At 40.2% G+C, this 14114-nt stretch overlaps 1 protein-coding gene across 1 annotated transcript in view; it reads right to left on the bottom strand.

The window, feature by feature from the left end:
* The window catches only part of LOC128380448 (A-kinase anchor protein 2), a 74352-nt gene extending 60737 nt beyond the window's left edge, over positions 1 to 13615 (bottom strand). Inside the window, exons 1-2 of the mRNA XM_053340262.1 lie at positions 13280 to 13615; positions 815 to 895 (exon numbers count right to left, since the gene is read on the bottom strand). Coding sequence (XP_053196237.1) covers positions 815 to 895; positions 13280 to 13330 — 132 coding nt within the window. The 5' untranslated portion in view covers positions 13331 to 13615. The remainder of the gene's footprint in view (positions 1 to 814; positions 896 to 13279) is intronic.
* Positions 13616 to 14114: the final 499 nt, after the last annotated feature.

Raw genomic sequence — 14114 nt, 5'->3', positions numbered from 1 at the left:
TTTAGGGATCCTTAAAGTGAAATGTTTCAGAGCTAACTGCGCCATTAATCATTTCTAATTGTTTTGCTGTTGGCTAGGGTATACAATAGTCTGTGTACTATTTGCTAATAAGTTGTTTTCCGCCCAAGGGACACCACAGTATTTCTATGACTTAGTGCGCCCAGGCCAGAGAAAAGGAGAAGCCATGTGTAAAAAGCTAGTGCACTGAGTAAGTTGAGTATCTATCAGATCCAACAAACACATTGAATTGAGACAGATTTCTGATGGGTCAGCAGTCATTTTGCTAGGAGCAGCACCTCCACGATTAAAGGCCCTAACCCTAACCCTCCAAACATTTTCTAACACATTCTAAAATACTGTTTTTGACTAATAAGTTGTATCTGGTTGAGTTCAAATACCTCATTAAAATCCTTTGAATGAGATTGCTTGTCCCTAATCAAAAACATTTTTTTTACTTAAAAGGTTAATTTATGTACACAAGATTTCTTCTACTTGAAAGAAAATATTTTATCAGTGTATTTGCACATTTGTGTAACATAATGAATCATGATTAGCTACAAACCAATTGAGTGTCACTCCTTCAGCAGATGAATGTGAAATGTGAATGTGGAGAGGAACTTCAAATATCCTGCTACCCCTGGATAGTTGGTTAAAGTCATTGCACTATCTGCACATTTAACCATAAACCCAATTCTGAATCCTATATTCTCCTAATAATCATAAAATGAACCATTACCCACAGCTATTCATAAATGATGTACAGTAAGCTAACCACTTACACTCCACACAAACACACACACACAAACAAACCAACCTTGAGATGTTGTAGCTGCAGCACCAGGTCATCGAGCTGACTTCTTTTGTCTTCAATCTCAGTTTGCCGTTTTCGCTTCTCCTGAGTTACAAAAAAAGGAAAGCATGTAAATTAATCCACTAACAATAATACAATAAATCATAAAAATCTAATGTTTCATTGTTGTAAATTGATACTGCTAGTAGTTTCATTGTTAGTCTCCTGGTTATGTAATGTCACAGAAGTTAAATCCAAATTTTATCCCGGTGTGTGGTTTCATAAGTGCAACAGCAAATCTTCACTACCACAACTATATCTCTACTATTCAACTTCTCATTCTAGGAGATGAGGAGAAAAATTACTCCTGGGTGCACGCAGGAAGGAAGTGAAGTATTAGCAGGGTGAGAGGTCAGGGTTTATTAAGGGTTGAGAAGGGTTAGGGACCATAGGCTATCTAAAGAGGAGGGATTAGATCTAAAACCCTCAAAACAGGGCTGAGGTTGAATTTGAGGTGGGGAGAACAATCCTTAACTTCACGTGGAGATGAATGAGGCTGATACTGGGAGAGCCGGGCTAGGCGGAAGATGAGTGGGAGATTTGAAACATTCAAAACATAAAAAAACTACTGAAAAGACAGCAGTAATGCAGGGTCACTGTTGTAGGATTTACTTTGACGCATGGGAATGTAAACACAGCAGATCCCAGTACAACCCAGCTTGGGGGCTGAAGGGCATGAGATACTGTAAATGTGTGTGTGGCTGTATATCGTTCTCTCTCTCGCACTCAGTGGGAGCAGAGCGAGGATTTCTGGGACGTTTCCTGTTTGCTAAAAATAGCCATCAGGGAAAACTCCAAAATGTGAATAAACGTTAGACCACATCTTAAAGAGAAGAAACCTGAAAAGAGTGATGCAGAAGGGTACAAGGGTACAGTAAGTAGGATAATTGAGAGTAGGACTTAAATGGAATAGAAAATGTTAAAAAATAAGAAAATTGAATTAAAAATTAATACAGAAAAGAAAATCTGGGTAAAAATTTAGAACTATTAGGTTGTGAGGATTTGTACAGAACCGGACTGATGTGCATTATAATTAGCAGCTCTGATGCATTTTTACTGGATGAGACTTTCCTCACCAGAAAAATAACAGTACTGATCATTTGCTGCAGCTCTTGATCATACACATGTTTTATGTTGCATTTCTTGACTGTTGTAACTCAGAAGTAGTGTGACAAGAATCCCAGACAGGAAGAAGCATCTGTCTTTGACAAAAGAGACTGCTGTTCATTCTATTAATGCTTCACACAGCTTTCTTTAGACTATCACCACAATTTTCCCCCTAATTATAACCAGTCAAACTGCACCATTTTTGTAGTATTGTTGTAATTTTGGGTAAGAAATCATATTCTCGTCCTAGGTCCCCGCCACCACAGGACCACTTACAATGGTGAATAGTAATACTAATGTTGAGTGGTATTAATGCTATGGTCATATATGCGCAGGAACATACAATCTGGGTTAAAATAAGTAGTTTTTCCTTTAAAAACAAATAAAAACAAGGACACAGACATGAAAAAACAGACAGAACAGAATGAAGTAAAACAACTTGACCTCTCTCTCTCTCTCTCTCTCTCCCTCTCTCCCTCTCTCTCTCTCCCTCTCTCCCTCTCTCTCTCTCTCTCTCTCTCTCTCTCTCTCTCTCTCTCTCTCCCTCTCTCCCTCTCTCTCTCACACACACACCGCAGCACACTACTTAGCAGCAGTTCCCATGGCTTGTGAAGTACAGAGGGCCTGATCAGGAATATGGTCACCAGATGTCAGGGACTGTAAAGGACATGTGGTCGAAGAATGGGCAAAACACACACACACACACACACGCACACACACACACACACACAGGCAAATATACTATCCACAGTACACTCATGAGTACACATGGATAAGTAAACCTTAACACACTCAAAATAAAACAACACTCAAGATGTGTGTCTGCTGTGGTGGAGAATCCTTGACTATACAGTAACGCATACAGGGACATGCACACAGAAACACACAGACAGATGCTTAACATCCCAAGATCAAAGATATCTTGGGTGCTGGTTTCCATCACATTCCAGACATAAATGTATATTGTAGGCATGCCTTTCCACAGTATTGCTCTGAAATATGATATTCTATTCAAAATAAAATACTATTGTTTTCATACTGTATAATCAACTGTATTAAGACAAACAACAGCTCTGCGGCAATTAACACAGACTCCTCATTCATTTGGGGGGGGGGGTTGCTCACTGCAGAAAAAACAAAAAAACAATAAACAATACAAAAGTAGGCTAATCTGGTTTAAAAAAAAGTTGACAGTGGCTGTTTTTTTGCTGCAGTAAAACATAATCTGCCAACACACCAAATCTAATACTGCACATCCAAACATCCAAACCTGCCAGATAGTGCAGAATACCTCGGAGCATACTTTAAGAATTTTCCAATTTACTAGTCATCGTAAGTGCTGAGATGGAGAGGATAAGATTAGAAAAGATAAAATATTCTTTCATATCCCCATAGGGAAATTTGTTCTGGACTCCATCCTGCAGTTCCACAGAAGACTAAGTCACACATACTGCAGAATAAAAAAAAAAAAACATCAGCATCTTGACAACACATGGCTTCACATCCACAGCTTGCACTTACACATATACACCTACTGACAATGGCGACGTACTGCTCGACCCTCATAGCCAACATCTACATTCCATGTTAGTGTTGAGAAGCTTAATGGACATAGACTGGAATAAATGTTTATAACGGTTCAGCCTGCCCTTGGGAACCCTGAATCTTCTAGCAGAAGGTAATAGTTGGAACTCTGGGTGGAGAATGTGACTTGGGCCAGACACTATTTTTTGTGCCTGTCTGATAATAGACTACTCATAAATTGTTTAGAAGGACAAGTGTTTTTCTTAACCCCCATAATTTTCATAGCAGTCTGCACCAGGTGAACTATCTGTAATTTTAACTGTACTGTCACATTATCATACCTGGCTAAAATACCATATCTTATAACACTGCATGGTAAAATAGTAACATGGACTTCTGCTCAACTCCATAGACTACAAGTCTGCTTGAAGTATAGACCAGACACTTTCAACATGGACCCTCCAGCTGAGCAATATGAACCCTGTGGTACTTACTGTATAAGAGCATACCTGAGTGATTAATACATTGTGGATGAACACCGGCCCAAACACTATCTCCTCAGTCTTCTTCACATTCAGTAGAAGATGGTTCGTGTGACAGTACTGCACAAATCTCTCAAATTGCTATCTTTGTGCATTAGACCAAAGATGGCTGTATAATCTGAGAATTTAAGATGTTCTTAGTATGTAATAGTTTTTGGAGCTGTGAAAATACATACAATCCTACCTCAAAAGAGAATAAACTGCTGTGTGGTATCTAGGCATGACAGTAAGCAGTTGCAACAACAACAGTCTCAAATGTAGCTATCACATTGCCGTAGTGCAACTCTATGTTTGAACAGTCTTAAAGCAGACTTGAACTTTCACTCTGGTGGTGGCTGCTGGTATGAGAGCTTCTAGAAATAACTGCATGGACAAATGTTTCTCAAAATGTACTGAGAGAGGCTAAATCCCTGCCATCTCATACAGTATTACTGCTTATTGTTCCCAATGCGTCATCCAAATTTTCCTTTTGGAATTCCCTCCTAAAGTTTCCTCAAGGATTTCCAAGAGGGAATCCTAGACATGGCCTATACTGCAAACTCCTCAAGTTTTAGTACATGTCTTGTAAAAAGAGCTAGGTAGTAAAATGACAACATTTAACAATATCTTTAAAAATATCTTTGACATTCATTCTTTATGTGTGTATATCTAGAATGTATATATATATATGTAGTGTATGCATGTATATATCTGGGAATTTCTAGCATACTACCACTATTTAAATGTTTGTACATGTACATGTTGAATGAATAGAAATACTCATAGCTGCTGACTTGAATTGGCTTTTGGTGCCAAGAATCTTACTGTGGACATTTAATCTTGCTGTCACCCTGTTTATATGACATCAGTTCATAATCACTTCTTAAATTCATTAGATGTATCATTAGTCTTTGCAGCATAAACTAAAAAGTTATTAACAAGATACAAGTTGTACAGTTGAACTGACAGATTTCCTCTGTTCACTGTCTTTTCCTCCCCCTCAGGAAAATATGTCAACATTTTTGGTGACACACACATGACTTCCCACACTCCTGACTCACTGAGTGTTTGGCCCCACTTGGCTTGCTGCTAAGCGCTTATATAGAGGGCAACAACTTTTCCTGCTACTGTTGACACCATTTGAGAACACCAATACGGTCTGTGTTCTATACTTAAAATGGCCGAGCCACAGCGGAGACTTTGTCACATTGTTAAGGTCACACATGGTTACGATACATTAAAGAAGTGATGCAACTCTCTAGGATTTAAAATTCTGCTTATGTCAAGCTTGTGAATAGAAGATGGGTACAGATCGGATGGGTCACATTCTGCACATGCCAACACACCCAGTAGAAACATCTCACAGTGAAGATCATCTTCCAGTCAGCGGACCGCCATACCGGAACACTGAGAGAACAGAGACTGAAATGGTACCAAGTCAACCACCATGAAAAACACATTTGCTGCTTCCAGCTTCTCGAATGGTAGCTGGTTTTTGTCTTGTGGATTATAAATGGAATATCTTTTATATAATGTATGAAACAATAAAATGAATGAAAATAACCATTAGTCACCGTGAAGATGCACAGCAAACAATTGCTACATCAATCTTGCTGTTAATGGTTACTACATGAGTGTGACATCCTTCTCAGACAATGATAATTTGTTAGCTAACAGAGGCTTGTGAATGTTAACCTGATAACTCTTTAGCTGTAAAGGTGGTGTCAGTGAATGCAAACTTGGCACATCGCTGAAATGTCTTGCATACCATTGTCATGCGATAGCAGCAGGTGGTGACTATACTTATGGTGTCCATATTGAGGAGAGACAGAAGCGTGCATACCTCTGCATTTACACTGAAACACAGAAAACGTCTTTGTTGTAATCCTGACTTCTTTGTTCACACAAGTGCAATCTGCAAACTGGAGTTTTTCTGATTTTATGAGTAATGAGACCAACACTGTGCTGCATTCATAGTTGCTCGCTTGGCAGTTTCTCTGGCCTGTCACTTTGTATTGTTTACTATCCTGTTAAGCTCAAATATCACCAAAATAATTTGAAAGCCACCAGTGCCCACTAGGGCTGCTTTGCAACCTCTCCTATCTCAAGTATCTGTAAACCCCATTCACTTCCACATACACACATAGGCTTGCACACACAGACACGCACACAAACAGGCCAGACTGTCCAGTAGGCCCAAGACAGCTGCTGCTAATTTTAGATGGCATGTAATGCCTGGCGTGCCCTAGACCCCCTACTACCCAACAAACCACACCCACAGGTCCCCCACCTCCTATCCCCTTTAGAATGACTTTGCCCCAAGCACACTCCCCACCCCCATTAAGTGCTGAAGTCCATAAACCAAGTCTCTTGTAGCCATCTATACATTCCTGCCTTTCCAGGATCCAACAACACCCACTCTGCCAAATATTCAAAAGCTAAGACATTAATTCAGGAAGTCTATTCCGATCAGATCTTAACATATACTGAAACTGATGCAGCACATTCAGTGGTGTATCATAAGCCAACCAGCTGTGCCTCTGTGCTGTCCGTGTACATACTATTTTAATTTAATGGAACAGATGGAGGCGATCTGACAGGAATATTTGTCTTCTCAGTCAACAGAATCAAATCAATCAGATCCCACGTTCATAAACATGAATACAAATATAAACTAAAAAGATGGCAAACATCTGTTATAGTATATAGACTAGAAATACTTTATTTATCTGCATTTGAGTTCAAAAACTTATGAAATCTCGCCTCAGATAGAGCATAATACTGTATGAACACCAGTACAGGGATTAATACATGTGTCTGATTTGGCATACAATCTCATGCAAAGGTTATTTTAGGCTTTTCCTGTTGCTCTGGCAGAACAGCTCTGCAACACAAAGATTCAAACAGTTTATATAATCACCATCACCTAGCTATGATGAAACTGCTACAAAAGTGGATAACAGAAAGGTAAAGGCTAATCTGTAGCAAGCTATTGGGGAACTAAAAGTGCTCATTTTTTGGCTTGTGTTGTATGAACACACTGTGTGCTTTCACAGTAACAGTTAAGCAACAGGTATGTTTGACTTGGAGCAAAAGGCAGTGTCATTAAACCTGCGGAAAAACTGAGAAAGTGTAGTGAAAATGTGATCACAGCCTAAAGTTACTATTACTGTAGCTGGTTAGGAGAAAACACTCTGCTCCATTTTGACAACCTCAATCATAATTATCCAAATTGTTTTCAAGGTTTGACTGCTGCCAACATGTCAGTCCCTGAGTAGGTACACTTCACAAAACAGTACATGCCTGCCTTTAGACAGCCCAGCCCCCCACTCTATTTACCACTCTTAGTGCAGCCCATTACCCCAGCCCTCTACTGCATGCCACACTCACAAATCTCAGTGCATGCCAAGGTCTAGCAACAGCATCCCCCTCACCTTCACCCTGCCCCACTCATTTCCCTCTCTTAGACCTCACTAAGTGGATCCAGAGCACTGTCCACCCACTATAGGCACCGTGATTTACATAGATTACTTCGCAGAGCTCATCCAGACAATCACTGAGGTGGATTCCATGACCTAAAATAATTCATAACCTTCTTATCTTGCAAGATTGCTAATAATTCTCCTAGTCATTCAGCGTTTTCAAGACACACAGATAAATTTTAGATTTTGAGTGTGAAATTTCTATAACTCTTGCCAGCCACAGTCCCTGTCTCGTTCCCAGTGTCAGCAGCTGTCCTTTCCTCATTCTCCCTCTTTCCCATAAACGCACACATCATCTTCCAACTTCCTAATTCATCCCTAAACTTGGCCCCAGATGATTCGTAGCCTCATGCGTGTTGGAGGGCAGCAAAGAGTCCAAAGGGCTGAGGTCATCTGTGTAAACATATCACAGTCGCAACAGCGAGGTCAGTGAATGAGTGCATACAAAGACACACACAAAGCCATGAACACACACACACACACACACACATTCACTTTGGTATATGTACTTTGCCGTGCCGCTTGTGGTCAGCAGGCCGCATGGGCAACAGCTAATTAGAAAGATGAAGCACTCCCCATTCAGTGGCTGATCCCAAAACCACACAAATCGACTTTGGTGAACACACATGTACACACACACACACATATACACACATATGCAAAACTCCTAATCAGTTTTTTTGGGGAACCCTGAGCAGGCCGTGCTCCCTCCAGCTATAATTACATGTTAATAACATACCAATTACAAGTCTGGATTTAACAACATTGACATCACAACTTTCCGCTAATCTGACCAATTAGTAACCATGGAAACCGGAACCGCTGGCAGCTGACAGGCCTTAATCACTATCAGACTGTGGGAATCCTTGTCTGTTTGTCTGTGTGCAGGCCAACTGACTAATCGACTCTTAGATTAAACGCAGCGAATGTCTCATCCTTTGATTAACGCTCTCTGTAATCTTGTTATCAAGTCAACAAGCATTCAACAGACAGACAAACAACATTCTTGCACTATGTAGTCATTGTCGTGGCCAGCAATCAATACATACAATCAATCTTTCTTTTTCTTGAATGTGTGAAGCATGTTAATCATATAGATTGAATTATAACCACATGTACATTTTTTTTGTTAAATAGTGTGATGATAGCTTTTTGATAGTTAGGGTTAGGGTGAACCCAGCAATCTGGATGGTGTTGACCATGCAAACCATAACTATACAGATGTTTTCTGGACAAAAAAATATTGAATTGCACACTTAAATAGAATGGAGATGATTTCTGACCATATTGACCTGTTCTCAAGTCATTCACAATCAAAAACAGAAATAAGATCATATATTTTAGATGCTTGTAAGGAATACTTAAATGCCTTTATGGTCAAATTTCATAAATGAGGATGACTTAGATGCTATTTCATAATGTTTTGTTACAGTATATTTCATCACACTATCTCCCTCCATTTACTGATGATCCAACAGACAGGTATGCTGTCCTTTCACCAAGGCTTAAAAGCCGGCTTGTTGAACCACAGCCATTAATTCAATGCTTTATTCATGAGCCACACTCTTTGGTAAATGAACATAATAATGGTAGCTGTCTGTTCCCCTTTCAATTTAAATAGATCAAACATGGCATGGAACTCGATCTTGCATCCCACGTCATGTTAATAAGAAATCAATGTGGTTGTGTGTTTTGAGGGCTCGGATACAGAGATGGCCAGTCAAACACTTGGCTCTGATTTTCGAAGATGCGTCCAATTTGGCTCCAGATCTGCTAAAGAATTGATGAGGAAAGACACTGATGGCGATGACGATGAAATCTCCAAGTATCAATTATTGATGAAATCATTAGCATGTCAGCTGCAAACCAGACACATTACAGTAGCAGCGTACACCTCTCTACAGGGGTTCAGTAATGCTCATTCAGAAAGACAGTCAGACAGAAAATGGGCAGATCATTTAAAAAAGAGAGAATCTGGTATGATTTTAAATACACACCAGGAACATATTTTCAACTTCTATATTGCAAATAGTGATGACTCATATTAGCCTACAAACATCCATATGGACCCTTTATTATATATATATATATATATATTATATTATATATATATATATATATATTAATATTTCCTATCTTAAAGGGTGAATATGTAGAATATTTATTAAAAGCTATATATTTTTTTAAAAATAATACAGCCACGGGGTGTTTTGAGGGGTACAGAATGAAAGTATTGCTTTTCCATAAAAAAAAAAAATATTTAGTCTGAATTAATATTTTTAAATTTTTTTGACGGGTTCGACTGTGACGTTCTGACACGTTCTGTGTACATTGTACCAGCCAATTAACGGCCGGAATTGGGGGTTGCCAGGGTTGTCTGTTGTTCCGGTGCAGCTACTGTAGGCTGGCACTGGGTGAAATGGGGTTGTAAACAAACACGGCCGTGTTGGACTCACTAAAACCAGCGTTTTTTGCTCTCAAGTACAACTTTTCATCACAAAACTTCGAAGGTAAGACAGAATATCTGTTAGTCGCTGTAAATAAGTGGTTGTTTACCTTTGTATGCTGCTGGTTCACTGAGTTTTTAGCGCAATAATAGTGGTACTGTTGAACTCGCCAGGGTCTTAGCTTTCATATGAGATGCTATTTGTTTGTGTACCATGAAGTATCAAAACGGTAGCAATGGAAATGTGGAGAGTGGGTTGACTTTCTGACGCTATTCGGATTTTGATATTTGATCATTAACCTCTTAACGCACGCTGTTCCGTTCACGGGACGGGACGGATGTTAGGAGGTAGCCACACGGTCTTCTGAATGTTTTAAACACCAACCCTTAAACATATATACTCATGCCGCACATTGTTGGAAAGCTTAGATTGTTCTGATTCATTCAAGACCACTCACGACTTATATGGTTGCTGACAGCCGTAATAGTATTACCGATTAGCTTGGCTAGCCACTCAGCTAAGTGAGAAAAGCTATAATGCCTACATACCTTCAAAGTCTTCCCTTTATCCACAACGATCATCTTATGACTCAGGACTTTCTGTACAGCTCGCCAAGTATCCATTCTTGTGAAATATGAAATCCGTTTTCATAAAACCGGAATACTTTCCTCAATATGTCCATGTATTTAGTCCAACACGTAATGTAATAACTCAAATAACAAACCATATACGGTCCGTTTATGTCATTTCCTGACCTGCGCGTCCATCTCAGACTACACGTGACTAGATGTTTACGACCGTGAGCCTCTTCTGCTTCTGACGACACCACACACAAGCCAATCGGTGTTTAGGATTAGGCAGTACATGCAGAGACATTGCTGCTACTCCCACTGGCGTTACAATGTAATGTACCTCGGTGGTTTCAAGTCAGTTACAGCGAGGGTATGTTCGCTTCCTGTTTTCAAAATAAAAGCACCAACTCTTTTCTTAATAATAAAAGGCAACGGGTGTTTTATTTTGTGAAAGTGACCGGAAGTGCGTTACTCGCTACGGCTAACTTGAGTGGCTCCGAATTCGCAGGAACAAAACTTTAAGCAGATGTTATTTGGACAAATTAGCGTCACATTGTGGATCTAAATGGCTACTTTCTCACCTAAAAAGGTTAGACATGTGGATAAAGTGGCATATTTACAGAGTTAGAGCTAAAATAAAATCCGGCACCGGACCTGGCAACCCTGCCCTGGAATTACTTTTTGGTTGTTGCGACTACGATCTCGAGACATTAGATGGCGTTGTTCTGCTCATTCTACATATTCTACCTTTAATATCCTTATTGAAGACAACATCACCTAGTTTTAACTCTTACAACTAATCAAACTTTTAAATACTTAATTAAGTTCAACAAGTTCATCAAGTCAACTCATTTCATTTAGTTTTCTGAACTTGCCCCATGATTAAGACATTTTTGCTCCTGATTGACAATCAGAAGAGGTTTCTCTGAAGAGCTCCAGGAAACTTAGTCCAGCTTCTGTATTTACACTGGACCTGCATTACTTGGCTCTTTGCAGGTCTTACACAGTGTTTAGCTGCCTAAGGGGGTTGTTAGTACTATTAGTAACCCTTTTCTATTTAAGTACTTTGTTGGGGCTTGAAAGCTATTAGCGCTGTTATTGTCTTTGATATAGTGTATACACACTTAGTTGAGTCAAGACAGATGCTCATTTGGAAGAGACAAAGGGGCTAAAATGATTTACTTGTATTCAGTGCCTGGCCGTACTTAATGTCAGAGCTCTTGGCACTTCCATTAGGATATCAAATACTCCTTCACGATGGATTTAGACTACTAGATAGAGCATTCATTGTAGTTTTCAGGTTAAGTTTACAACAGCTGCATGCCACCAGAATATTTTGCATCATTTGCAGAATGGCGACTGCGTTTTTCTTGGCCTGGCGCACCAAATCGAAACTCATTTATGAGATGACATGATCAATGTTTTTTTTGTAGTGTTTTCTAAAGACATATGCAATAATGATGCAAGAGACAGAAATGCTTCTTCCTCTCTGCTCAGATCATGAGAACTTTCCACTCACTTTCTTTACTTACTGGTTTAAGTACATGCAGCCTGGTATGGCTGCCATGTTTCAACGTGGCCAAAATAGTTTCTCCATCTGCTGCTGCTGCTGCGGCTGTTCCCCCACTTGTGTGTTTGAATGTGTACGTGTGTATGTGTGTGTGTGTATGTGTCCCTGTGCCTCAGTGCGTCTTGAGTGTGTGTGGTATGCTGTGGTTCTTGCTGGCGCCAAATTTAGTTCCAGGCAGTGAACTCCGGTTTAACTGTTGCTCTGAAGTCCCATCAGGACCTGAGCCAAACACTTCAACAGATGACTCCTTGATCATGAAACATAACGTTAAGTGTCGAAACACAAATTAGACTACTGTAACTCACAGCTGAGATACACCTAAAAACCAAAAGAAAAAAAAGAGAAAAAAAAGAAAGATCTGACTTTCCACCAACTTTCCACTGAGTTGGTTTCCCCCAAAAAAAGGACACAGAACAAGATGAAAGCTGACACGAACAGCGAGACAAATGCAGCAGCACTGCGAGACAGAAGAGCAATTTTACTTTGTTTTATGTGACAAAAATGGGTGTAGGAGGCTATGATGTCATGCTGGAGGGCACTCAACACATTCACTTTTTAATTTAATAACAAAAAGCAATTCAACTCTTGGATGCAAGCTTTATTATCAAAAAACTGACATCCAGTGCACAATTTATGCTGATTTTAGCTCCTTTTTTAGCCTCAGTTAGCATTTAGCCTTTGAGGAAAGACACTGAGGTGGATGACGACAGTGCATCAGTGTCAACGGTGTTGGCAATGACAACTCAAGTTGAACCCAAGGGGGTCATAGTACATTTAGCCTCTCTACAGGTGTGTTTACCTCATACAAATTCATCAGTTAAAGTTTAATAATTATACTTTTTCCTGCCCTTTACAAGTATGAAAGGGCAAAGTTTGAGTTGAAGTGAATAGACCACGACTGAATAATGTGACGAGACAAACAGAGCATGATAGAGAATGAGGCAAATGAAAGAGGCAGAGAGTCAGGCAGAGTTGTAAGTACTCGAAGGTGTCAGACAGCTAAGCGAGATGTGGTGCAGTGAATGACAGAAAGAGAGGCAGATTAAGTCAAGGTGAGACACGATGTCTGATGGCCATGAAAGTCCCCATGTTTCAAGTCACTTGCAGACAAACAGACAGCAAAGCAAACACACAGAAGGCAAAAGACACATAAAAAAGACAGACAAGCAGAGCAACAAGAGACAGTTTAAACACACTTTGACTTACCGCCAAGGCCTGCAGCCTCTCTTTGTGGAGCTGAGCCTCCTCACACGACATCCTGAGGGGGGAAACCAGGGGAGAGGGGAGTGAAAGGAGAATGAGAGGTGAGACTTTTAGGGAAGGCAGAGAGCTGGAGTCCCTCAGCGAGACAGAGAAAGGAGGGAAGTAGAGGAGAAAGGGAATAGAAGGAGAAGAAGAGGAGGAGAAGGAGGAGTATCCAGACAAGGTCCTTCCTCAGCAGTAATCCAACCACAGAGAGAGGAGACAGTGGAACAAGGAGCTCGCGCTGAGAGGACGCAAAGATCTCTCATTCACTGGCCATGTGCCTCACACTCAGCCCCGCTGCTTCTGTCTCTATCACCCACTCTTTCTTTTGGCTCCCTGTCTCTCCTCCCATTTGTCCCCTCCCCTCCGTCCCTCTCTTTTTTAGGCATGAGCCATGTGTGATTAAACAGCTGGGAGGAGCAGCTGAGAGAGGGAAGAGGAAGGGGTGGAAGAGGAAAGCGACGGCATAAAGGTAGGGGAGGGAGAGGGGTGAGAAGAGAGGGAGATAGGAAAAGGAATGAGGGATAGAAGGAGGAAGAACAAAATAAAATTGCAGAAGTAAGGGAAAAAAAAGATTTGTCATCTGCATAGCTGAGCGTACTCAACATCAGATGTGACAATGTCAAAAAGAAAGTCACAGTCTGAAGATTATTTATATCTCAATTTGTTTTAATCTTTACTCTAATTTGGATGCATTTATTCCTGAGATAATTCTCCTATCATGAATATTGATTGCTTGGTTTTCTTTTTGCAGTAGAACAGTATTCATTGCCATCTTCCTGTAAAAGTGCTGAAA

This window comes from Scomber japonicus, chromosome 19 (genome assembly GCF_027409825.1).
Source record: "Scomber japonicus isolate fScoJap1 chromosome 19, fScoJap1.pri, whole genome shotgun sequence".
NCBI lineage: Eukaryota > Metazoa > Chordata > Actinopteri > Scombriformes > Scombridae > Scomber > Scomber japonicus.
Note: the sequence above shows the minus strand (reverse complement) of the source record. Positions and strands in the feature narration are given on the sequence as shown.